We start from the raw sequence: 26,806 nt of genomic DNA on the forward strand, positions 1-26,806 counted from the left end.
GAAGCAACTGACAAAGGATCAATCTCCAAAATATACAAGCAGCTCATGCAGCTTAATATCAAAAAACAAACAACCCAATCCAAAAATGGGCAGAAGACCTAAATAGACATTTCTCCAAAGAAGATATACAGATTGCCAAGAAACACATGAAAGGATGCTCCACATCAGTAATCATTAGAGAAATGCAAATCAAAACTACAGTGTGGTATCACCTCACAACGGTCAGAATGGCCATCATCAAAAATCTACAAATAAATGCTGGAGAATGTGTGGAGAAAAGGGAACCCTCTTGCACTGTTGGTGGGAATGTAGATTGATACAGCCACTATGGAGAACAGTATGGAGGTTCCTTAAAATCTAAGAGTAGAACTACTATATGACCCAGCAATCCCACTACTGGGCATATACCCTGAGAAAACTGTAATTCAAAAAGAGTCATGTACCAGAATGTTCATTGCAGCTGTATTTACAATAGCTATGGCATGGAAGTAACCTACGTGTCCTTCAACAGATGAATGGACAGATGAATGAAAGAAGTTGTGACAAATATATACAATGGAATATTACTCAGCCATAAAGAAAAAGGAAATCGAGTTATTTGTAGTGATGTGGATGGACCTAGAGTCTGTCATACAGAGTGAAGTAAGTCAGAAAGAGAAAAACAAATACCGTACACTAACACATATATATGGAATCTAAAATAAGAAAAGGTTCTGAAGAACCTTGCGGCAGACAGGAATAAAGGCACAGACATAGAGAATGGACTTGTGGACATGGGGAGGGGGAAGGGTAAGCTGGGACGAAGTCAGAGAGTGGCATGGACATATATACACTAACAAATGTAAAAGAAATAGCTAGTGGGAAGCAGCCACATAGCACAGGGCGATCAGCTCGGTACTTTTTGTCTCCCTAGAGGGGTAGGATAGGGAGCGTGGGAGGGAGATGCAAGAGGGAGGGGATATGGGGATATATGTATAGCTGATTCACTTTGTTATACAGCAGAAACTAACACACCACTGTAAAGCAATTATACTCCAATAAAGATGCTAAAAAAAACCCTTACACCTCAGAAATACATATGATCATAAGAGACTCCTCTGAATAAGTATATGCCAATAAATTGTATACCTTTGAAGAAATGTATAAATTGCTAGAAACATATTGCCCACCAAGACTGAATAAGGAAGAAACAGAAAATCTGAACAGACCAATAAGGATAAGGAGATTGAATGAGTAATCAAAAACCTCCCAGCACAGAAAAGCCAAGGACCAGATGACTTCATTGGTAAATTTTACCAAACATTTGGGGGGAGAAAAAAGAATTAATGTCAATATTTCTCAAACTTTTCCAAAAAAATTGAAGGGGTGGGAACACTACCAAACTCATTTTACAAGGCTAGCATTACCCTGACATTAGGGATCTAGCCTTGACTTCATCAAGCATTAGAGATGATTTCCTAGGCCAGTTAGGCCTTCACTCCTATCCTCCTAATGACTGAGAGCTGCAGAGGAAGGTTGATATGAGGTGATCCTAAAGGATCGTAAAGTATAGATAAGGAACGTGGAAGGAGGCAGACACACTTCTATTTCAGGCTCTGGCTCAAGCAAGGCTATTCTTTCTCACCCAAGAGTGCCCACCTGTTAGTTATAGCCTTTATCAAGCAATATTTCCGCCACAGCTCCCGTCCTACTGCATACTTTCCTGTCTTACAGGTCAGCTAACTAATCTGGGAAAAACTTTGAACCCTAATTCTCTCATGCACAAACCTCCTGCATCAAGTATTGTATCAGTTGCATTGTCTAGTGCCAGGTCATTATTTTGCAGGTTGCTCCACCAAGCCCTGGGATCTGGAGTGGACACTCAGACTGCTCAGACCACTTTCTGGCCATCCATTTGGGGCTATGGAAGAGACAGGTGCATCCCCATGTGAGGTCCATGCACTCCACTGAAACTTTTGGGGAACTGATTAACCCCTCGCTCATTGCTGGTGGCCCTCTGGATTTGATCCTCAGAATCTTTTCTATTTTCTTTTCTTTTTGGTCTCTCTAATAGCTATTCAGAGCACTTATATCTCTCACTCATTTTTCTTCATTTTTTTGAGGCATATCTTTTAGCTTTTTTTGTGTGTGTGGTACACGGGCCTCTCAGTGTTGCGGCCTCTCCCATTGTGGAGCACAGGCTCCGGACGCGCAGGCTCAGCGGCCATGGCTCACGGGCCCAGCTGCTCCACGGCATGTGGGATCTTCCCAGACCGGGACACGAACCTGTGTTCCCTACATCGGCAGGTGGACTCTCAACCACTGCGCCACCAGGGAAGCCCTCTTTTAGCTTTTTAAACCTACCCTTTTTGGATCCATCTTTGCCCTGGCTTAGCCAAATTCTCTTCTTTCATCAAACTGGCACATCAAACCAGGGCAAATTAGGCAATATTGATGGAATCATAATACACACATGAATGTAAAAGAAGTTTGAATATTATTTAAAAAAGAATAGAGGGGTTTTAATTGACCACATTTAAAAATCCACATACATTTTAACATAGAAGCTACAGTCCCTGGTCTGGGGGTTTGTCTATAATTCACAATTACTTTTTAATTAGAAAGACATTTTGTCTCACATGTGTACTAATCTTTAAACACTTCAGAGGCAGAGAACATGTCATATTTTGTATTTCAGATTGTTCCAGCACAGTGACTAGCACATAGGTGTCCAAACATTGAATATTTACAGTCACATTATTGAAAATGCATATAAACCAATGCCATTTCTATGCACATATTTTAGAAACAGATGTGTAGAGCTGTCATTACCTTAAAATTCTTCTGATAGGATTTATACTGAAATGCACGTTTTTGAAGATCATCTAGAACTGACTGTAGATCATTCAACGTGACGTTTACTTTGTCTTGGTCAGCGTTAATATCCAAAATCTGTGGATCCTGTAAAATTAAGATAGGTTTTGATTACTCATTCCTATTTTTTGATGTATACCATCAAAATAAATGGATTAATAAACGTTTTCAAAAAATATTTCTTCTAATTCTCTTTTCACCCTAATTTTTAGAAAATATATTAAAATGGTTGTGTTTTTGAATTTAAAGCAATGCATATACATTGTAAAAATTACAGAAATGTATAAAGAAGTAACTTGGGGATAATATTGCTTTTAAAGAATACCTAATACATTTTCTCTCATCTGTTTTCATTTATTACATTTGTTTCAGCTAACGTGACTTCAGGTAAGGAGAGGTGAATACAATATGGAAAAGAAAGAAGAAAATATGATATAAGGAAAATTATCATTTTACAATAAAGGAATAATACAATTTATGGGACTGCCCTGGTGGCTCAGTGGTTAAGAATCTGCCTGCCAATTCAGGGGACACAGGTTCGATCCCTGGTCCAGGAAGATCCCACATGCCACGGAGCAACTAAGCCCATGGGCCACAACTACTGAGCCTGTGCGCCTAGGGCCCATGCTCCTCAACAAGAGAAGCCACCACAATGAGAAGCTTGCACACCACAATGAAGAGTAGTCCCTGCTCGCTGAAACTAGAGAAAGCCTGCACGCAGCAATGAAGACCCAATGCAGCACCCCCCCCCCAAAAAAAAAACCAGAATGATTACAATTTACAATAAAGGTATGATTCTATTTAATTGAAGTTCATAAAAAGGCAAAACCAATTTATCGCTTTAGAATTCAGGGTAGTGGCTGCCTTTGGAGAGGAAGGAAGGGTTAGTGACTAGGGGAGACACTAAGGAGAGCAATAGCAATAGTTCTTCACCTCAGTAGTGGACACATGGATGTGTTCATTTTCTGAAAACTCACTGACTTGTACACTTATTACACTTATGTGCAGCTTCCTCTGTGCAAAAATACAAAAATACTTCAATACAAAAGTAAAAACAGAGATAGCCTCATCCACCAGAGGGCAGACAGCAGAAGCAAGAACTACAATTATGCAGCCTATGGAATGAAAACTACATTCACAGAAAGACAGACAAAATGAAACATGTACCAGATGAAGGAACAAGATAAAATCCCAGAAAAACAACTAAATGAAGTGGAGATAGGAAACCTTCCAGAAAAAGAATTCAGAATAACGATAGTGAAAATGATCCAGGACCTCAGAAAAAGAATGGAGGGAAAGATAGAGGAGATGAAAGAAATGTCTAACAAAGACCCAGAAGAATTAAAGAACAAAGACCTAGAAGAATTACAGAACAAACAAACAGAGATGAACAATACAATAACTGAAATGAAAAATACACTAGAAGGAATCAATAGCAGAATAACTGAGGCAGAAGAACAGATAAGTCACCTGGAAGACAGAATGGTGGAATTCACTGCTGCAGAACAGAAGAAAGAAAAAAAAATGAAAAGAAATAAAGACAGCCTAAGAGACCTCTGGGACAACATTAAAAACACAAATATTCGCAGTATAGGGGTCCCAGAAGGAGAAGAGAGAGAGAAAGGACCCAAGAAAATATTTGAGGAGATTATAGTTGAAAACTTCCCTAACATGGGAAAGGAAATAGCCACCAAAGTCCAGGAAGCGCAGAGTCCCAGGCAAGATAAACCCAAGGAGAAACATGCTGAGACACATAGTAATCAAATTGACTAAAATTAAAGACAGAGAAAAATTATTAAAAGAAACAAGGGAAAAATGACAAATAACATACAAGGGAATTCCCATAAGGTTAACAGCAGATTTCTCAGCAGAAACTCTACAAGCCAGAAGGGAGAGGCATGATATATTTAAAGATGTGAAAGGGAAGAACCTACAACCAAGATTACTCTAACTGGCAAGGATCTCATTCAGAATCGATGGAGAAATCAAAAGATTTAGAGACAAGCAAAAGCTAAGAGAATTCAGCATCACCAAACCAGCTCTACAACAAATGGTAAAGAAACTTCTCTGTTAAGAAAAATGGTAATACGAACATACATACTGATAATCACCTTAAATGTGAATGGATTAAATGTTCCAACCAAAAGTCACAGGCTCACTGAATGGATACAAAAACAAGACCCATATATATGCTGTCTACAAGAGACCCACTTCAGACCTACGGACACATACAGACTGAAAGTGAGCGGATGGAAAAAGATATTCCATGCAAAGGGAAATCAAAAGAAAGCTGGGGTAGCAATTCTCATATCAGACAAAATAGACTTTAAAATAAAGACTATTATAAGAGACAAGGAAGAACACTACATAATGATCAAGGGATCAATCCAAGAAGAAGATATAACAATTGTAAATATTTATGCAGCCAACATAGGAGCACCTCAATACATAACATAACAGGGGAAATCGATAGTAGCACAATAATAGTAGGGGATTTTAACACCCCACTTTCACCAATGGACAAATCATCCAAAATGAAAATAAATAAGGAAACACAAGCTTTAAAGGACACATTAAACAAGATGGACTTAATTGATATTTGTAGGACATTCCATCCAAAAACAACAGAATACAATTTTTTCTCAAGTGCTCATGGAACATTCTCCAGGATAGATCACATCTTGGGTCACAAATGAAGCCTTGGTAAATTTAAGAAAACTGAAATCATATCAAGCGTCTTTTACAACCACAACGCTATGAGATTAGAAATCAATTACAGGAAAAACATGTAAAAAACACAAACACGTGGAGGCTAAATGATACACTACTAAATAACCAAGAGATCACTGAAGAAATCAAAGGGGCAATCAAAAAATACCTAGAGACAAATGACAATGAAAACATGACAATCTAAAACCTATGGGATGCAGCAAAAGCAGGACTAAGAGGGAAGTTTGTAGCAGTACATTCCTACCTCAAGAAACAAGAAAAATCTCAAATAAACAGTCTAACCTAAAGGAACTAGAGAAAGAAAAACAAACAAAACCCAAAGTTATTAGAAGGAAAGAAATCATAAAGATCAGAGCAGAAATAAATGAAATAGAAACAAAGAAAACAATAGCAAAGATCAATAAAGTTAAAAGCTGCTTCTTTGAGAAGATAAACAAAATTGATAAACCATTAGCTAGACTCATGAAGAAAAAGAGGGAGAGGAATCAAATCAATAAAATTAGAAATGAAAAAGGAGAAGTTACAACAGACACCACAGAAATACAAAGCATCCTAAGAGACTACTACAAGCAACTCTATGCCAATAAAATGGACAACCTGGAAGAAATGGACAAATTCTTAGAAAGGTATAAGCTTCCAAGACTGAACCAGGAAGAAAGAGAAAATATGAACAGACCAATCACAAGTAATGAAATTGAAACTGTGATTAAAAATCTTCCAACAAACAAAAGTCCAGGACCAGATGCCTTCATAGGTGAATTCTATCAAACATTTAGAGAACAGCTAATACCCAACCTTCTCAAACTCTTCCAAAATATTGCAGAAGAAGGAACACTCCCAAACTCATTCTATGAGGTCACCATCACCCTGATACAAAAACCAGACAGAGATACTAGAAAAAAAGAAAAATTACAGACCAATATCACTGATGAATATAGATGCAAAAATCCTCAACAAAATACTAGCAAACAGAATCCAACAACACATTAAAAGAATCATACACCATGATCAAGTGAGATTCAATATATGCAAATCAATCGATGTGATACACCATATTAACAGACTGAAGAATAAAAACCATATGATCATCTCAATAGATGTAGAAAAAGCTTTTGACAAAATTCAACACCCATTTATGTTAAAAACTCTCCAGAAAGTGGGCACAGAGGGAACCTTCCTCAACAAAATAAAGGCCATATATGACAAACCCACAGCAAACATCATTCCCAATGGTGAAAAACTTAAAGCATTTCCTCTAAGACCAGGAACAAGACAAGAGTGTCCACGGTTGCCATTATTATTCAAGATAGTTTTGGAATTCCTAGCCATGACAATCAGAGAAGAAAAAGAAATAAAAGAATACAAATTGGAAAAGAAAAAGTAAAACTATCACTGTTTGCAGATGACATGATACTATACATAGATAATCCTAAAGATGCCACCAGAAAATTACTAGAGCTAATCAATGAATTTGGTAAAGTTGCAGGATACCAAATTAATGCACAGAAATCTCTTGCATTCCTATACACTAACAATGAAAGATCAGAAAGAGAAATTAAGGAAACAATCCCATTCACCATTGCAATAAAGAGAATAAAATACCTAAGGATAAACCTACCTAAGGAGGTCAAGACCTGTACCCAAAAACTATATGACACTGATGAAAGAAGTCAAAGATGACACAAACAGATGGAGAGATATACCATGTTCTTGGATTGGAAGAATCAATATTATGAAAATGACTATACTACTCAAAGCAATCTACAGATTCAATGTAATCCCTATCAAACTACCAATGGCATTTTTCACAGAATAGAACAAATAAATCTTAAAATTTGTATGGAGACACAAAAGACCCTGAATAGCCAAATCAATCTTGAGGGCAAAAAATGGAGCTGGAGGACTTCAGACTGTACTACAAAACTACAGCAATCAAGACAATATGGTACTGGCACACAAACAGAAAGATAGATCAGTGGAACAGGATAGAAAGCCCAGAGGGAAACCCACGCACCTACGGTCAACTAATCTATGACAAAGGAGGCAAGGATATACAATGGAGAAAAGACCATCTCTTCATTAAGTGTTGCTAGGAAAACTGGACAGCTACATGTAAAAGGATGAAATTAGAACACTTCCTAACACCATACACAAAAATAAACTCAAATTTGATTAGAGACCTAAATGTGAGACTGGACACTATAAAACTCTTAGAAGAAAACATAGGAAGGACACTCTTTGACACAAATCACAGCAAGACCTTTTTTGACCCACCTCCTAGACTAACAGAAATAAAAACAAAAATAAAGAAATGGGACCTAATTAAACTTAAAAGCTTTTGCACAGCAAAGGAAACGATAAACAAGATGAAAAGATAACCCTCAGAATGGGAGAAAATATTTGCAAACAAAGCAAAAAAGGATTAATCTCCAAATTATATAAGCAGCTCATATGGCTCAATATTAAAAAAACAGACAACCCAATTAAAAAATGGGCGGAAGACCTAAATAGACATCTCTCCAAAGAAGACATACAGATGGCCAAGAGGCACATGAAAAGCTGCTCAACATCACTAATTATTAGAGAAATGCAAATCAAAACTACAATGAGGTATCACCTCACACCAGTTAGAATGGGAATCATCAGAAAATCTACAAAGAAAAAATGCTGGAGAGGGTGTGGAGAAAAGGGAACCCTCATGCACTCTTGGTGGGAATGTAAATTGATGTAGCCATTATGGAGAACAGTATGGAGGTTCCTTAAAAATTTAAAAATAGAATTACCATATGACCCAGCAATCCCACTACTGGGCATATGCCCAGAGAAAACCATAATGCCAAAAGACACATGCACCCCAATGTTCACTGCAGCACTATTTACAATAGCCAGCTCATGGAAGCAACCTAAATGCCCACTGACAGACAAATGGATAAAGAAGATGTGGTACATATATATATACAATGGAATATTACTCAGCTGTAAAAAGGAACAAAATTGGGTCATTTGTAGAGGTGTGGATGGACCTAGAGATTGTCATACAGAGTGAAGTAAGTCAGAAAGAGCAAAACAAATAGTGTATATTAACGCATTTATGTGGAATCTAGAAAAATGGTACAGATGAACCGGTTTGCAAGGTAGAAATAGACACAGATGTAGAGAACAAATGTATGGACACCAAGGGGGGAAACTGGTGGCGGGGTGGTCGGATTAATTGGGCGATTGGGATTGACATGTGTACACTAATATGTATAAAATAGATAACTAATAAGAACCTGCTGTATAAAAAATAAATAAAATAAAATTTAAAAATTAAAAAAAAAAAAGAATCATCCGGATGTCTAGTCTAAGTTCTTAAAATAATTCCTCTTGCATCTTTTATATAGGAAAATTGGTGCAAGTTAATCAAACATTCTTCTGTATCATTTATCAATTTATACTCTACCTCTTTCTAAGGGGGAATTTTCTAATATGCGGCTAAGCAAACTCTAAAATTGTCACAATGACTATAAAATATGCTAACAGGTTGTAAAAACACTCATTTCATAATAATAAATAGAAGTCAGCAGAAGGAGAATTCAATATTGCATACATGCTCTATTCAGTATCTAAGAGAGGTTCAGAAACACTTTCAATTTTCAATAGCAGCTCAGAGAATTAAGCCATAAAAAACCAAAAGTTAAACCAGATTAAAATGAAATATGCTCTCTAAATGGTTTATTAAAATGGAATAGTCAGCCTTTACACAGATTTTTAAACCCTGCTTCAGCTTACCTGTGCTCGCAGCTTTATTTCATTCACTTCATTGCTTAGATCCTCAAGATCTCTGCCCAGATGCAGACAAAATTGCTTAATCCTTGTTTCTCTGTCACCCACGGATTTATCAATGGCATTCCGAACAGCAACAATGGATGGCTTCATAGTTACAAAAACAGCAAAGTCTTCCGGAGGTGTGGGAACCTGATATTGCTCAATCAGCTTGTACATCTGAACCACTACATTCCCTTCATCTTCAAGGCTTTCAATCTAAACAGAAACATTCGTTGCTCGTTAAACAAATCAGAGTCCTGTTATACCCGTTAAGATTGCCTGATAGGAGACAGCTGCTGTGCATCCTAAACATCACGCTGTGAAGAGCCAGCACACGGAGGGGTGCGTTTAATGCAGATCAAACTGGCTGGAGCCTGCTGGGTGGCAAATACAGTCATTGCTACGATGCAGGTAATAAGGCCCAGGAGGTAAGTTTTTCAGAGCTGAGCATAGTTAGTATTACTGTTACAAGTGTTTAGTTTTGTCTCTCTGTTTTGTTCTCTAGTAGATTAAACAGTGCCAATATTTAAAGTTTTCAGAGACAACAGGTGCTGTGAGGATGCCCAGCTGTAACATCTGACATTCCAGGCCTGTGTTTTGAGCAGTGACTGTCCCAGGGCAGCCCCTGAGGTGTGTGGACCATGTACCCATAGATTCAGAACCTTGATCTATGGTGAGACTCACACTACCCTTTAATAAAGGCTTTTGAAACCTTTATTACTGACTACTAAACATCTTTGCTTTGATGCCCTACCTTCAGTGGACAGTGCCTTTACTACATTTTTGGCAAGGACTCCCCAGCTTTTGGGGAACCCTCCTCCCTGCCACTCTGCCACAAGATTATAGAGCGAGTATCCATGTTCTACAACTTGACCCACCTCCTGGCCACAAGCTGAACCAGGGAGAGTCAAATTGGGACCTAGTGAAACCAGCTTAGTCTGATCTCTCTCTTGAACTTGGGAAGAGTTAGAGTGCAGCTGTTGGCAGAGGCTATTTGCTTCCATGGGGTAACAAAGCATGTCCTAAACAGGAAATGAAAACTGCAGAAAGGCTTTAGAGAGATGGTTCTCAACCTTTAGCTGCATCCCAATCGCCCTGGCAAGTTTGGTAAAACAAAGATTGTTGAACCCCTCCTGAGAGTTTCTGATTCAGAAGGTCCAGGGTGGGTCCTGAGAATATGCAAGTTCTCCAGTGATACTGATGCAGCTGGTGTCGGGAACACCCTTTGAGAACCACTGTTCTAGAGAGGAGCAGAGATGCGAGATAGAAAGAGAGGTCTCTTTGGTTTCCCTATGCTGCTCTAGTCCCTAGTTCCTGCCCTTTTTAAAGGCTAGGCTCTATCCATACCTTTGGATTCCAAAAGATATCCCTGCAAACTTAGAATAATTCTTCTCATTTTTCCAAGCTAACTATGTGAGTTTTTGTTACTTTCAACCAAAAGTGTCTAACATCTTCAATAAGTTACAAATAGAACTAAGTCTGACAACCAAAATCTGCTCACCTTCCTGGATTTCTGGTACGTGGTACGTGGAGTAAGCATATGTCCTGTTTTCTCTGGGAGTGTCTTGGTTTACACCAAGGTATTGTCCTGGCATGATGATTAATGGTGCCTCTTTCATTCTCAAAAATGTTTGGTCAGACAGTGATTATGTGGCCTGCCCTACCTATGCTGGCTGGTGGTCTACCCATTCACTGTAAAAGGGTATCTAAGAGTTATCTCAAATTTCTTTTGCTGTCCCCTCATTCAGTTGCCCACTAAGTCCTTTGAATTCTACTTACTTAATATCACTAGAATCCATTCCTTCTCTCCTATCCTTGGAAATACTACTTTAGCTATGGTTCATCAGCTTTCTCCACAAAACACCCTTTCTACATAGCATACCAACTGCCATATCCTGTTCTTGCCACGTTGCCTCAGGTCTGTGCCTGCAAATTTCCCTCTCCCTGGAATGCCTACCTGAATAGATGGACTTTAGGACAAAGCTTAAATGCCCCAACCTCCGCAAAGCCTTCTGTAACTCATAGGAATGACTGCACCCTCCCTCTGCTCCACCACCACCCTGCCCACAACAGTATCTTGTACCTATATCCATTGTATAAGAGTTATCTGCTGTCATTCATTCATTTCAAGGACTCTGAGGTCCTTGAAAGCAGGTTTACTCATTGTTGCCATCCTTGCGTCCTGCTAAGTGAGTGTTTACAACGTTTTTGGAACTAATGGATTAGGTTCCAAAGAAAAGCTGTCTGTGTGTGCAGAGCATTTTCCTAAGAAAGGCTGCTTCCCCAACACACCACCCATCATGCACAGACAACCTTATGGAGACGGGACACAGTCTGGGTTTCTGCATATGGCACATCGACTCTCCTGTTCTGGAACCAGAGAGAGAGCAGTCTACCCCCTGCTACATGATCCTTCCTTCCATAGTTTATACAACAGGATCAGGGTAGGGGTGGGGGCTGAATCCATTCATTAAACATTTAGAATTGATATCAGAGGAGAGAGATTCTCTCTCTCGGTGGCCCGCTAGACTTGCAACATGTGACCTGGGAGGTGCTGGTGGACATGTGTGCTGCTGAGGATGAAAGAGCAGGTGCAATGTGTTTGCAGAGGTAAAGGAGCAAAGCAGACCCTCAGAGAGATGCAGAGAGGAGAGAGGATCACCTGGGTTTCCCACAGCCTTCTTATTCCTGGCTCTGGTAAGTTCCTAAGCCTAGTCACATTCTTGGTGTGGGTGTGGGTGGGGTGTGTTCCTTCCTCCTTAATGGAAGGAAGGAAGGAAGAATATTCCTTCCTCCTTAAATAGGGTCCACATTTTGTCCTAAGGTAGGACTAAACCTCAACTGGATTTTGGTTATTTGACAAAGAATCTTTCTGACTGCAGATAATAATAAATGCTGGGCATCTTTAGCCTCCTGGGATGATGTACAAGTAGACTTGAGGGAAAACCACAATCATCTTGAGATCATCACATTTGAGAAGGTGTTGTTTCTTGAAATGAGAAACAAAATTTTTACTTTTATAGGTACATGAAATAGCCTTTACTATTAATTCTGTTAACAATATATAACATTATCCAACAGATTATTGTTGTTAATGACTTATTTCACATTTCAGTTTGTATTTTTAAATTTGTAACATATCTTCAATTTCCAGATATTTAAGAAAATTATTTAACTCTATTTTTAATGCCAACTGGTGTGACTGAAAAACCTGACTATTGAAACTAAATGCTAGATTGCGTGCCACAGGGGAAAGATGGGAGGAGGAAACCACGTTTTCGGAGAGAGAGAAATAAGGGAGACAAAGGAGTGAGTGTGTGTGTGTGTGTGTGTGTGTATGTGTGTGAGAGAGAGAGAGAGAGACAGAGAGACAGAGAGAGACAGAGAGAGAGAGGGAGGGAGGGAGGGAGAGAGCGGACCCCAGCATTTGTGTTACTTGGGTCCCCGTATCTGCTGTTGTCTCCCTGTCCCGCCTCCCTGTTTAAGCTAAAGTTGGGTTTCTTTTATTCCTAATTGGAAGGTTCCTGACTATTATGCAAATATAGGTTAAGGAGGATCAAGACTTCCATTATGACTAATATCAAGTTTACAATTCTATTATCATCTATCACAAATAAGAATTGCAATAAACTGGGGTTGAGAGCATTGGCTTTGCAGTCAGAGACCCAAGTGTAAATTCCGGCTCCACGACAAAAAGCTCTGTGATCTTGGACAGCATAACCTAGTTTTGTCCCTGTTTCCTCATCTGCAGAATGAGAATAAAAATTCTTAAGTTTTTGCAAGGATCAAAAATGTAATGTATGTAGAAAATGTAGTGCATTCCCGGCTAGTAGTAAGAGTTTGATCAATGTTAGCTGTCATTACTACTGTGATGTAAGGCATATACTTACTTTGCTTGAAAGTGTTTTTGATATTCTGACAGCTGTTTCCTGACCTTCAGTCCCTCAATTTCTCTTACTTGCCTTCCTTACTCACCACAAGATCTGGAATAGTGAGAATCAACTCACCCTTTCCTGAATTTCATCAAGAAATACTAAGTTGTTAACATATTCTATGGTGGTAGTTGGGACAAATTCAAGTTTATATTCTGCATCTTGTGCCTCAGAGACAAGGGCATCCACTTTTTTCTTGCTTAGACGAGGAAGCATATAATTTAGCACCTAAGAAAGAAAAAGGAACTGTGAATCATAACTACTTGAGTATTTCCATTTTATTATATATTTTAGATAAATTCTAATTGAATGGCTGTTAAGTCGGCAGGTATTGGAAGCAGCAGTATATGTGAAGGGACCGGGTATTTTCACATTGAACCAATAGGAAGGGCTAGTTTTTTTTTTTTTTTTTTTTTTTTTTTTTTTTGCGGTACGCGGGCCTCTCACTGCTGTGGCCTCCCCCGCCGCGGAGCACAGGCTCCGGACGCGCAGGCCCAGCGTCCATGGCTCACGGGCCCAGCCACCCCGCAGCACGCGGGATCCTCCCGGACCGGGTCACGAACCCATGTCCCCTGCATCGGCAGGCGGACTCCCAACCACTGCGCCACCAGGGAAGCCCAAAGGGCTAGTTTTGAAGATAATTTCTAGAACAAGCTGGATTGCACAACTTATTAAAAAGTTTGCCTAAATGCTCTGATCTTTTGTAAGTGCCCTTTCTGCTACTTTGCCCTGTATAGTGAACATTGTGGTGCCCTCCCAGCATCAACTCCACTTCTTTCCTGTTGGGTGGTAGTAATGTGGTTTGGAGGAAACTGATCTCCCCTTTAGAAACAAAGACAGAGTCTGATCAGTCATAAGGCAAATATGAACATGGCTTCCTTTGGCTAATGTGATCGGATTAGGGCGAACCTCTGACCTTAGCTGATCCAGTTAAGTAGAAACACAAGACTTTTGTTTAAGGATGAGAGATCTCTCATGTTCTCTCTCCCTGGACATGAACAAGGAAATAATTAGCCTATGGAGCTTTTGACAGCCATTTGAGAAATGTGAAGGCATGTGAGCTTTAGGTTGAAGCTGGCACATCAGAAGGCTTGGTATAGAGAATGACTAAAACTACTACTGAGTCACTAGATTACACCTCCCTGATGGCCATCCACTCTCTGGACTTTTTAGATGCATAGCCCATACATTTTCTGATTGCTGAAGCCAGTTTGAGTTGAGTGTTCCTTGGCTTGGTATATAGTAGTGCTCTTAGTGTTCAGAAATGTTTGCTGAAATTGAATTCTATATATTTTTTCTTTTGCAATAAATGAAGCAGCAAAGTTCTAGAAGAAAGCCCAATGCCATACAATGAATTAGTGACAGAATAGATACTAGCACTCAGGCCTGCAGCCTTTTAGACAGGGCTCTGTCTTCTTTCATCTGCACGAGGGGTCAGCAGAAGTTTTCTATAAGGGCCAAATAGTAAATATTTTAGATTTTCAGCACATATGGTCTCTGTCACAACGACTCAGCTCTGCCCTTGTAGTGAGAAAGCAACCATAGGCAATACATAAGCCAACTGTCATGGGTGTGTTCTAGTAAAACCGTACGTACACAACAGGTGGCAGGCTGGACTGGTCCTGTGGGTGGTAGTTTGACAATCTCTGTTCTACACCATTATCTCTCTGGAGGTATTTGACAGTATATATGACTCTAAAGGAAGACCTGTAAGTTATTGCAGAAGCAATCAAGTTTCCTCAGCTCTACAACTCACCAAAATATAATCAGATCTTTAGGGACAGTTTCAGATCAGGAAATGATCTCCTAAACTTGATCTCAGTATCCTAGAATCAACCAGCATTCCCACTAGGATCCTGAGCTGTTACAGTGGTGTCTCTTCTGTAGGAAGTCTTGAAATGCTCCAACAAAGGAAAAAGGAATGGGTGTAAGAGGCTAGTCTGAGGGCTGCTATCTCCTCACCTGAAAGCTGACTGTGCTTGGGACAGAAAGAAGAATATGGGACTTTTCCTAGAAATTAAGGATGCACAACAGACTAACATTAATTTTAAATATTTGCGATACTGGAAAATAAAGATAGGTTATTGGCAAGAGAAAAATCATAAAATAGTTGTAGAGACCATAATTTAAAACCTTCTTAGTTCATAGTTACCTCCAAGCATCGCAAAGGTGATGGAATTAGTTTTTCTTTTAGTTGCTTAGTGTCAATGAGCAGCAGTCCTACATTCCTGGTGCATCTTAGAGCTACAGCGTCCTTGTGCTGTCTGTGATATTTTTCCAATTGTTCACTAAAGAACTTAACATCTAGGTAAAGTAATTCACATAAAGCATAAAACACATGTATGAGATTTTAAAGGATCATTATAATGATATATTAAAAATCATTGCATTAATAAATTTACATACATATTTATAATGTATTATCCATATGTAGAGGACCTTGTGTAATTTTAAAATGTTAATTCATAATGCTTTATATTTTATTCTTGAAACTAATATTTAATAATGTAAATATGTTCTCTGTCTCCTGTTAAGAATGGCACATGAAAATAACTTGTAATTGTATTAGAGAATCGGGTTTATAATGGATTAGATTCTAGAGTCAGGTTGGTTTGAAGTTGGCTTAGTCTAAGGGTTCTCCCACATGGTAACTCAAGGTAAGCATTTATCGAGGCTAAGGCTTTGTCAATTTGTGTCTACGATATATTGAAGTTGAATTTTGATAATATTCCCTTCACCATTTTCTCCCTTTCCCAAACCAGTGGAAGCCTGATTACCTTAAATACACTTTTATCATACTCTTGGTCAAAAACAGCTCTTACTAATACACATATAATACTAAACTACTTTACTCATCTTTCAAAATCCTGTACCTCTCGGCCTTTAAATATTTAGTTAACTTTATTTCCAATTACTCTCTCTGCTTGAGTCAGATTGATTTCCTTACTGCTTCTTGTTTTTCTTCTCTAATCCTCCTCTCTACCATCCCAAAGAGAAAAGGGTGTTGATTCTTGATACAAGGGAGAGTTTGACACAGTATAAAGAACACATCAGGGACTTCCCTGGTGGCGCACGGGTTAAGACTCCTCACTCCCAATGCAGGGAGCCTGGGTTCAATCCCTGGTCAGGGAACTAGATCCCAAATGTATGATGCAACTAAGAGTTCACATGCTACAGCTAAAGAGCCCATGAGCCACAACTAAGACCCGGTGCAACCAAATAACTAAATAAAATAAAATAAATATTTTTTTAAAAAAGAACAAATCAGACAGTGTTAGAAGACCTAGGCTCAAGTCTTTAACCCATCTGTGGCTTTGGGTAAGTTAGATGATAGTTGATAGTTGATCTTCCTGAGCTTCGGCTTCCTCGTGATACAAAAACGGGATGACAATTATCTGTCCTACTCATTTCAGAAGGTTTTGATGTGTGTATTTTTTTTTTTTTTTTGCTGTACTTGGGCCTCTCACTGTTGTGGCCTCTCCCATTGTGGAGCACAGGCTCCGGATGTGCAGGCTCAGCAGCCATGGCTCACGGGCCCAGCTGCTCCGTGGCACGTGGGATCTTCCCGGACCGGGGCACGAACCTGTGTCCCCTGCATCGGCAGGCACAGTCTCAACCATTGCGCCACCAGGGAAGCCCTGATGTGTGTATTTTTGAGAACTGACAAAATAAGTATATCAAATGATCTGAGAAGACTTCTGGTAAGGAAACCTGTATAATGTGGATTGGTCAAGTATTTTCCAAACTTATTTGAACACAGAGTCTTTTTCATTTTTTCATGGTATCATGTAATATCCTTCAGAATAGTGGTTCAAGGAATACTAGCTTGGGAAACACTAATTTGGTCCAATACTTTCATTTTATACATGAAGAAATTTAGATCATTCGAGGTTAAATGACTTGGCCATGGTCATATATAGCCATGTTCAAAGGGAAACAAAAGAGTAAAGCTGATAGAAGAGTTCTCTCTTTATGAGCTAGAGGAGAGGCAGTTTGTACAATAGTTAAGCACACAAACTTTCAAGTCAGAGAAAATGATTTCTAAACCACTGACTAGCTGTGTAAACTTGAAGTTACCTTATCTCTATATATTTTCACTTCCTTATTTGTAAAATGAGAATACTCGCCTCATAGAATTATGAGGATTAGATGAGATGCCTAAAAATCACTTAGCACAGGATCTATCATAAGTGCTCAGGAAGTATAGAAATTATTAGTAAACACTGACATTTATAGAAATTCAGGGGTGAGATATGGCTGATTAGTTCAGGAAGCCAGAGTTTGTCCCCTGATCGTCTTCTGGGGCTAGACAGAGGTCAGTGTAGCTAAAAGTTTGGTTAAACAGACATTTGTTAAGTGTAAGTGTCTATAATATGTGCTAGGCAGTGTTAGAAGAGTTTGAGGGAATGTGATAACAGGCAAGGCATGGTATCCAAGGGGCAAAGCTACATTCTATTAACCTCTGGCTAACAGTTGGGTTCGAGGTTTAGGAAGTACCAGGGAGTTCCTAAAAAAGGAGGAACACAAGGTTTAGGAGTCCAGACCAATGTACTCCAGAGTCCCAGAAAACAAACAGCTGATACCTATGAGACCCTGGTTCCAGGACTGGATAGAATTGACAAGCCAAGGCAGGACTAGAAGAAGGGCAAGCTGGGAGCTTGGTGTCCTCACCCAGATGGGTGGTTGGTGAGGGAGTAAAGTTAGCCAATGTGAGGAACATGGTAACAGGATACTAGGAGGCCTTGGCTCAAGGTTATGAGTAGAAGATCTAGGGGATTAGAACTAGTTATTTGGATTAGGCCTACTCCATGTGCTGAAATGCCAGGTTCCACACCTTACTGCCACCCTGGTGCCACTGTGTCCCTGTCAGTTCCCTTCAGTTCAACACACACTAAGTCTCAGTGTGATGGTGTTGGTGAAGAACAGTAGAAATGAACTTGTCTAATTTGTTTTCTAAAGTAAGACCCCACTTCGGTTTCTTGAGCAAGTCAGTGTCTTGAAAAAAAGGATCTGTTTCAGATTTTAAAAACTTAACGGACATAACAAGTGAATATAGTGCCTGCTCTTGGACTAGATACTGGGTCAAACTAGCTGCAAACTGCTTTATTTGGGGGATTCTGAATAGGGACTAAATATTGATATTAAGGAATTCTTGGTTTTTTTTATTAGGTGTGATAATATTAATTTGGTTCTGTAGGAACATGTTTTTTAAAGATGAATATTGAAATATTTCATTTAGGGATGGCAAGTCTAATTTACTTTAAAATACTTCAGCATAATAAAAAGAATGGGTTGAAACAAAAGCATAAAAATTTACAGAAAAAATCAGTGTTGCTTTGTGAGGCAAGGTATCAGAGTAATCATTTTTGTGCATAAGAAAATAAAGGAATAAAGCCAGTTCATGAAATAAAAAAAGAATATGAATGATATGCTTCACATTTTTTAATGGTAATAATGAATAATATATACTTAATTTTTGTAAACATTTGGGAACTTTCTTGCCTGAAATTTCACTTGGGTATTGTATTTTATTTCCTTTTGTTGAAGATAACGAGTTTAATAAAATAATTTCCCTTCAGATCTGATTTCATGACTAAGAGTTGTGGATTCATACCCACCAGGTTACAATATGGCCACAGAAATAGAGTAACTTGAATTCCTGAGACACATGTTGCACTATGTAAACATTTTTTAAAGGAATCTGAGAGGTAAACATTCCTTTTGACTCCTTCCCATGTAAAGGCTATATAACCTTAGCACTGGTACAACTTGATACTAAAAGATAAGCTTTTGGGGAGGAATTCTTTCCTATAATATTCTGAAATAAAACAGTAACAGTAAACCTAAAGAAAAAAAAAAAGTGGTTCTACAGCAAATAATCTAGAAATGAATAAATTCTTGCATTTTGTCAGGCCAACGCTTTGGGGCTATCATTTCTGTCACCATACACCACCAAACAGAAACACACACAATGATAAACCTTGATATACCTGTCAAACATAATTAGTAAGGACAAACAGAAAACTTACCAGGTTCTTGAAGTTTAAGAGCTTGTAAATCAAGACTTTCATTTTCCTTGAAGAATATCTGAAACTTTTCAAACGTAGCTGCATATAATTGAGCAGATTCAAATGCTGCCTGTATGGTTTCCTAAATGTTATAAAAAAACAGACAAACTATATTTTTCCTGAGCAGAATTCAATTCAATAAAACTGAACAAACACAGATGCCTTCTCTGTGCCCAATACTATGCTTTGACCTGAGGATACGTAAGTGAGGAAAGATACCATCCTGGATGACAAGAAGCAATGAATGGATTCTCTTATGAAACTTAAAAAAAAAAAAATACACATTCAAATCTGACTTTCAAAGGATTGTTCCTTATGACTGAAAGGAGACACACCTGTAATTTTTTTAGCTTCATGGTGAACTTATACAACACTAGTAAATATATGGTAAGAGACAATGTCTATTTATTTTCCAAACTGCAAATTTTATATCTTGGTTAGTGTTTTTGAGCAAAGGCAAAATCATTTAGCATAGTTACAAAATTACTTGCCTAATCTCATTATTAACTTCTCTGTGCTGTCAAGTCTCCTATTCCAAAATGTCTTCATAATTTGCCCTAATAAAATTCTTTCCTTCCCCTCACTTAACCTTGGCTCCAACCTCCACTTCCCCACAGTTTTTCCTACAATACCCATGTCAATACATGTTATCATAGTTCAATGCCTATGAACAGCAGTTAGGATCAGTTTGTTGTTGGTCTTGGTCCATTATTCCCTGGCTGCACTCAATTGCCTTCCCTTACATTTCCTACCGAGACTTCTTGCAAATGACTGCAATTTGTCCCAAGGAAAACTAGAGATGATCAATGGAATTGCTCATTCCCAACGCATCAGTGCTAGGGTATTGCTTTATGGATTCAGACTCTTGCTTTAGGGATAGTGGGTAGCAGTAGAAAGTTTCATTACAAACAATAGCACACACCCTGGATGGCTTAGTTACTTGTTCATTTATTTCCTTTTAATAGGTTCTTATGTAATCTTCCAGAATATTTCTGCTGTTTATTTATTTACATTAAAAACTGAGGGGAAGAAATTATGTCAAAGTATGTCTCCTTTGAGAAGATGTGCTACATATATACAATGGAATATTACTCAGCCATAAAAGGAATGAAATAGTGCCATTTGCAGCGACATGGATGGACCTAGAGACTGTCATACAGAGTGAAGTAAATCAGAAAAAGAGAAATAAATATGATATAATATTGCTTATATGTGGAATCAATAAAAATGGTAGAGATGAGCTTATGTGCAAAGCAGAAATAGAGTCACAGATGTAGAGAACAAACTTATGGTTACGAAGGGGGAAGGGGCAGTGGGATGAATTGGAAGATTGGGACTGACACATGTACAGTACTATGTATAAAATTGATAACTAATGAGAACCTACTGCATAGCACAGGGAACTCTACTTAATGCTCTGGGGTGACCTAAATGAGAAGGAAATCTAAAAAAGCGTAGATATATGTATACATATAACTGATTCAGTTTGCTGTATAGCAGAAACTAACACAACATTGTAAAGCAACTATACTCCAATAAAAATTAATAATAAAAAAGAACATCCTTTTCCCCACAGCAAAAAAAAAAAAGTATATCTCCTTTGAGCAGATTTAATAGTCTCTGATACGTGATCATGCAGGTATTAGAAACACAACGGGAGGCCTGTAAATGGAAAGCTCCACCAACGTGTTCAAAATATGATTTTAAACCTCACAGGAAATTTGCTGGAATAGTACAAAGAATTCCATATATCACCATTGAAATTCCCTAATTTTTAACAATATATCACATTTGTTTTATCATTCTCTTTCTCTCTATATATTATTTTACCCTGAACCATTTGGAACAAAGTTGCAGGCACAGACATTTTTACCCCTAAATATTTCAGGGTTTATTTAATAAACACAAGGATATTTTCTTATAGAACCATAGTATAATGACCTAAATCAGGAAATTAGCATTGATATTAATACTATTATCAATTACAGATCTTATACAAATTTGGCCATTTGTCCCAATAATGTCTTTCATAACAAAATAAAAAACCAGTTTTTCCTGGTCCACTGTCCTATCCGGGATCATGTATTGAATCTTGTATCTTGTATCGTATCATGTATTTCTTGTATTGTATCTTGTCACATCTCTGCAGTGTCCTTTAATCTGAACAATTTCTCAATCTTTGTCTTTCGTGACCTTTAACATTTTTGAAAAGTATCTCCTGTGTGTGTATGTTATACTTCCTAATGCTTACATTCAGTTATACATTTTTGGCAATAATACTACATAAGAGATGTATGTTCCCTGTGAATAGTGTCAAAAGACACAGAATGTTGATTTGTCCCATTACTGGTGATGTTAACATGTTAGTTAAGGTGGTGTCTGTGAGGTTTCGTTACTGCAAACTTACTATTTTCTCTCTTTAAATCAATAAATAGTCTATGCAGAAACGCTTTGAGACAATATCCTTTTCCTCATCATATCTTTGCATACTCGTTCTAGTATGAATTAGAGATTCTTGCCTATTTCTGCAGCGGTGATTTTTCCTTATGTTTTCCTTCTACGTTGACTAATTGGCATTTTACTGTAAGGAAGAGCTTTCCATTCTCACTCCATTCCTTCATTCACAAAATGGACTCATGTATTCTCATTTTATTCAAAGACTGTTATAATCATTACTTATTTTAATGGTCAAATTGTCCCAGGGAGACCCTTCAAGTTGGCTTTTTAATTTTTTCTGCATGTCGCCATTACTCCTTAGGCACCTTCTTATTTTTTGGTTCAACAATATGCTCTGGGCTGTTCTTGTACTTTCCCTGCCCCAGGTTTTGAATAAGCCATTTCTCCAAAGAGATTTGGTTCCTTTTGATTTGCAATGATATACAGAAAACAATGTGTGGACACCAAATATGCTCATTGTTACTAGGATGTCACTGCTTCTAGGCCATCTCAGCAAGCAGATCTAGGATACACACAAACACCTCACATAAATACATATATACACAAAACCCTATACATAGTGCTCTTTCTATCGATCAATTAAAGATCATGAGTTCATAACTCCAGTTCCAATATAACAGCATTCTGGCTTTTCCTCTTCCATATTTGGATGGGGATGAATAACCTCATTTCATTAGCCACAATATTTAGTTATGTGCTTAACTCCAGAATACACAGAAAGTCATTTCAGAATTGCTAACACACTAATACCACTATGAAAAACAGACTAAGTGGAATTCCATATTTATTATAGTTATAGTGGTCTTTAGCTTAGGGTATATGGGCAAAATAGTGTGTTTAAAAGTTACTTGGTTTAGTTTTTTTCCCCTTCCTTGCAGTGTGGTTATGTTATTCATTTGAAATATAGTCTAGTTCTTTTGTTTTCATTGGATTCTATTTTATGGTTTTGTTTCCCCATTCTTATTGATTTTTAAGTGCTATATTAAAAAGTATACTCAGAACTAAGCGTGACTCTTCCCATCTTTTCTACTCCATACCCACCATCCTGTCTACACCATTCCCACTGTCTCCTCTAGGTAACAAATTTCCTTAGTTCCTGGTTTATCTCATCTTCCTCCCTATTATCTGACATAAAAAGCAGCACACTATAGATATTCTTTTCTACTTTGCTTTTTTCACCTAACAATGTATCCTGGAAATCGCTCCATATTAGTTGGTAGATATTTTCCGTATTATTTTGTTCAGCTGCATAGTCCTCCTCTGTGTAAATGTACCATAGTTCATCCTATGTATTTTGGGAGTTTCTGACGTTTTATAAAAATAATAATGTTAACAAAATCTAGTGCATATGTACTTTTGTATTGCTGGGCATGCATCTTCTGGGTACATATTTAAAGGTGGAATTGCTGGATCAAATGGTCAATACATAATATATAGTTTTGTTATATATTGTAAAATTCTCCATTATTTGCATTCTCAAAGGCAAAGTGTGAAGAGCATTTGTTTATCCATAAGCTAGCCAATGGAATGTGTTGTCATGCTTTTGAATTTTGCTAATCTGATAGTTGAGAAATGCTACCTCAATTTTGTTTCCATTTGCATTTCTCTTATAAGTGAGGTAGAATATGTTTTCATGTGTCTAGGTTCTTGTTTTTGGTGAGTTTTCTATCATACGTTTTGACCTTTTTTCTACCTAGTTTTTGTCTCCTCCCTGCTCCCCATTGGCAAGAGTTCTTCATGTATAAAAATATTAGCCCTTAGCTGTGATTTATATGCTGCAAATAGATTCTCCCAGTTTGTAATTGTATTTTTACTTTGTTTATATATTTTTTTGCCTTGAAAAGTTTTAAAAAACTTTATACCATCAAATTTATCAATTTGTGCCATTATTGCATCTGGATTTTGAGTCATAGCTAGATAACCTTTCTTTATGAACAAGATTATAGAAGAATTCACCCATGTTTTCTTCTAGAACTTGTATGATTTAAATAAATTTTTAGATCTCTGATCCAGTTATTTTTATATACAATGTGAGATATGTATCTAACTTTAACTTTGTACCAAAGGCTAAGCAGTTATCCCAGCACTATTTATGAAAACGTCCAAATATATCTCAGTGATCTGAAATACCATGTTTTTTATTTAATAAATTTTCATGTGTACTTAGGTGTATTTCTGGATTTTCTATTCTGTTCCACTGGTCTGATAGCCAATACCACAATCTTTTAGTTATAGAGTTTATATTTAATACCTGGTAAGAATAATATCCCAAATAGCTTTTCTTTTTTAGGGTTTGCCTAGCTTCTATGCATGTCTATTATTACATATAGGCTTTACTATAAACTTATGCTCTATGATAAAGCTTATTAGTATTTTTATTGGCATTGTGTTAAATTTATAGATTAACCTAGGGACAACAGATATCTATTATGTTGAGTCATTCCATCTAAGAATATTTCTTTAAGTCTATTTTTGTGTCTTCCAGAAGCCTTTAAGAAAACTTAAAAAGATATCCTTATATAGGTTTTTTAAAACATTTCTTATTAGGTTTATTCCTAAATATTATATATTACCTGCTTTGTTGTTATAACAATGAAGTTTTTTCCACCAAGCATTTTCAGTATTCTAGAACAATTTATGTGCTATTGTGAATATCTGGTCTTTGGAGAGTTGATAAAATTCCCCTGTGAAACCATCTGGGCCTGGTGCTTTTTACAAGGTATTTCTTTGATAACTTCCTCTATTTCTTCTGTGGAGATTGGTAAGCTTTTTAGTTTTAATGTGGTTGATTTAGATTACCATGTTTCCCTAAAAATACTATCTATTTAATCTAGGTTTTCAAATTTATTTGGATAAATGTCTGCAAGGCAATCCCTCATTTTTTTTTTCCTGTTTAGATGGCTATTTCCTTGTTATTTGTCATTGATTATGTTAGTTAGGACTTCTATATCCTTATTTATTTTTCTCCTACTTGACCTGCCTTATGATGAGAGTTGCATGTTAAAGTCTTCTATTCACAGTGTTTCTATTTATGTTCCATTTGTGTCTCATTGCAACTCTTTGCCTTTTGCAAGTGTTTCCTGTATATATATGTGGTGCATAGAAATTTATAGCCCTGACTCATAGGATCACAAATCTTGCTTTCTTATTGTTTACATTTGTCTCTACACCACTGAGCACCCCTTCATTTTCAGTCTTTCTAAAGAAAGACTAAACGTCCCCTACCAGGGTGGTAAATTTGTTACAATTGATGAGCCTACATTGACACATCATAATCACCCAAAATCCATTGTTTACATTATGGTTCACTCTTGGTATGGAACATTCTATGGGTTTGGACAAATATATAATGACATTTATCCATCATTATGGAATTATACAGAGTGTTTCCACTGTCCTAAAAATCAGTGTTTTGCCTCTTCACTCCCCCACCCTCAACCCCCTGGTAACCACTGACCTTTTTACTGTCTCCATGTTTTTGCCTTTTTCAGAATGTCATATAGCTGGAATCATACAGTATTCCCATTACACATATGTTACACCTTTTGAAGTTGTCCCACAGTGTTCTTGGATAGTCTGTTGTGTTTTTTTCAGTCTTTGTTCTCTTTGCTTTTTGGTTTTCAGGACTCTATTGATATATTCTATGGCTCAGAGATTCTTTCCTCAGCTGTGTCTAGTCTACTAATAAGCTCATCAAAGGCATTATTCATTTCTGCTATGTTTTGTTTTTTACCTCTAGCACTTCTTTTTGGTTATTTCTTAGGATTTCCATCTCTCTGCTTACATTGCCCATCTGTTCTTTCATGCTGTTTATCTTATCCATTGGAGCCCTTAGCATATTAATCATAGTTGTTTTAAATTCTGGGTCTGATATTTCCAATATCCCTGCCATGTCTGGGTCTGATACTTGCTCTGTCTTCTAATTTTTTCCCCTTATTAATGTGCCTTGTAACATTTTTTGATAATTGGACATGATGTATTTGGTAAAAGGAACTGCTGTTAATAGGTCGTTAGTAAGGGGATGGTATGTGTCAGCAGAGGGGATATATTCTATAGTCCTTTGATTAGGTCTCAGTCTTTTAGTGAGCCAATGCCTCTGAACTGTGAACTTCATAAATATTTCTCACTTTTTTTTCCTCTCTCCTTAGGTGGGACGGATGGCTAGAGTGGGCTGGAGTTGTGTATTTCCCCTCCCCCAGGTAAGTTAGGATCAAACAATACACTAGCAAATTAGGTTCTGGTTAACTAGTTTCCTCTGAGGGTAGGCCTTGTTGAGAAGAGGGTGCTCTGATATATTTCAAATTATTCCTTTTCCCCTCTCCCTGCTGGAAGCATGAGAGAATTTTTCTCTAATATTTACTGTGAGAATCTGGTTGAGTTCTTGCAGGTAAATTTCATAATAATGTGGGGGTTCCCTATAACTGGGTCCCTGGAGATTTTTAACTCTCAGAGTTGTTCACACTGAGCCTCCTGCAATTCATCAGTTACAGTTCAGGTTTTCCTGTCTGGCACTGGTTCTCACTGAGGTTTCTGCTCATAGTCTCTGCTCTCAGAAGCCATGACTCCCTGTTTTCATCTCTCTGTCTCTACAATTTTGAGGGCTGTGGTTTCCCCTGTGTCCTCCCCTCTATTACAGATCCTATTAGCAGTCTGTTCAGTCAGTGTGTTCAGCTTTTTACTTGTTAGAATAGAGTGGCAACTTCCAAGCTCCTTACATGTGGATCCAGAAATAGGAAGATCAGTCCTTTTGCTAAGTTATCTCTTGGTTGGATGAAACTCATCCCAATTTCATGAAAAATCCTGACCAGCACCCAAAACCCTAGGCCCTTGCCTTTTTAAAACTATTTTTCTATAGCCTTGATATTTGAAGGACTAGCTTGGTTAGATAAAAATTATTGATTCGTATTATCTGTTCTTGAGTTTCATTAAAAATGCTGTTCCAACATTGCCTTTCTTTAT

General features: G+C 37.7%; 1 protein-coding gene across 1 annotated transcript in view; it reads right to left on the reverse strand.

The window, feature by feature from the left end:
* DNAH6 (dynein axonemal heavy chain 6) overlaps nt 1–26,806 on the reverse strand; it is a 299,272-nt gene that overhangs the window by 209,135 nt on the left and 63,331 nt on the right. Inside the window, exons 11-15 of the mRNA XM_065890616.1 lie at nt 19,352–19,472; nt 15,475–15,626; nt 13,398–13,550; nt 9,355–9,606; nt 2,812–2,940 (exon numbers count right to left, since the gene is read on the reverse strand). Of these exons, the coding sequence (XP_065746688.1) occupies nt 2,812–2,940; nt 9,355–9,606; nt 13,398–13,550; nt 15,475–15,626; nt 19,352–19,472 (807 nt within the window). The remainder of the gene's footprint in view (nt 1–2,811; nt 2,941–9,354; nt 9,607–13,397; nt 13,551–15,474; nt 15,627–19,351; nt 19,473–26,806) is intronic.

Source organism: Phocoena phocoena, chromosome 14, assembly GCF_963924675.1.
Source record: "Phocoena phocoena chromosome 14, mPhoPho1.1, whole genome shotgun sequence".
Classification (NCBI taxonomy): Eukaryota; Metazoa; Chordata; class Mammalia; order Artiodactyla; family Phocoenidae; genus Phocoena; species Phocoena phocoena.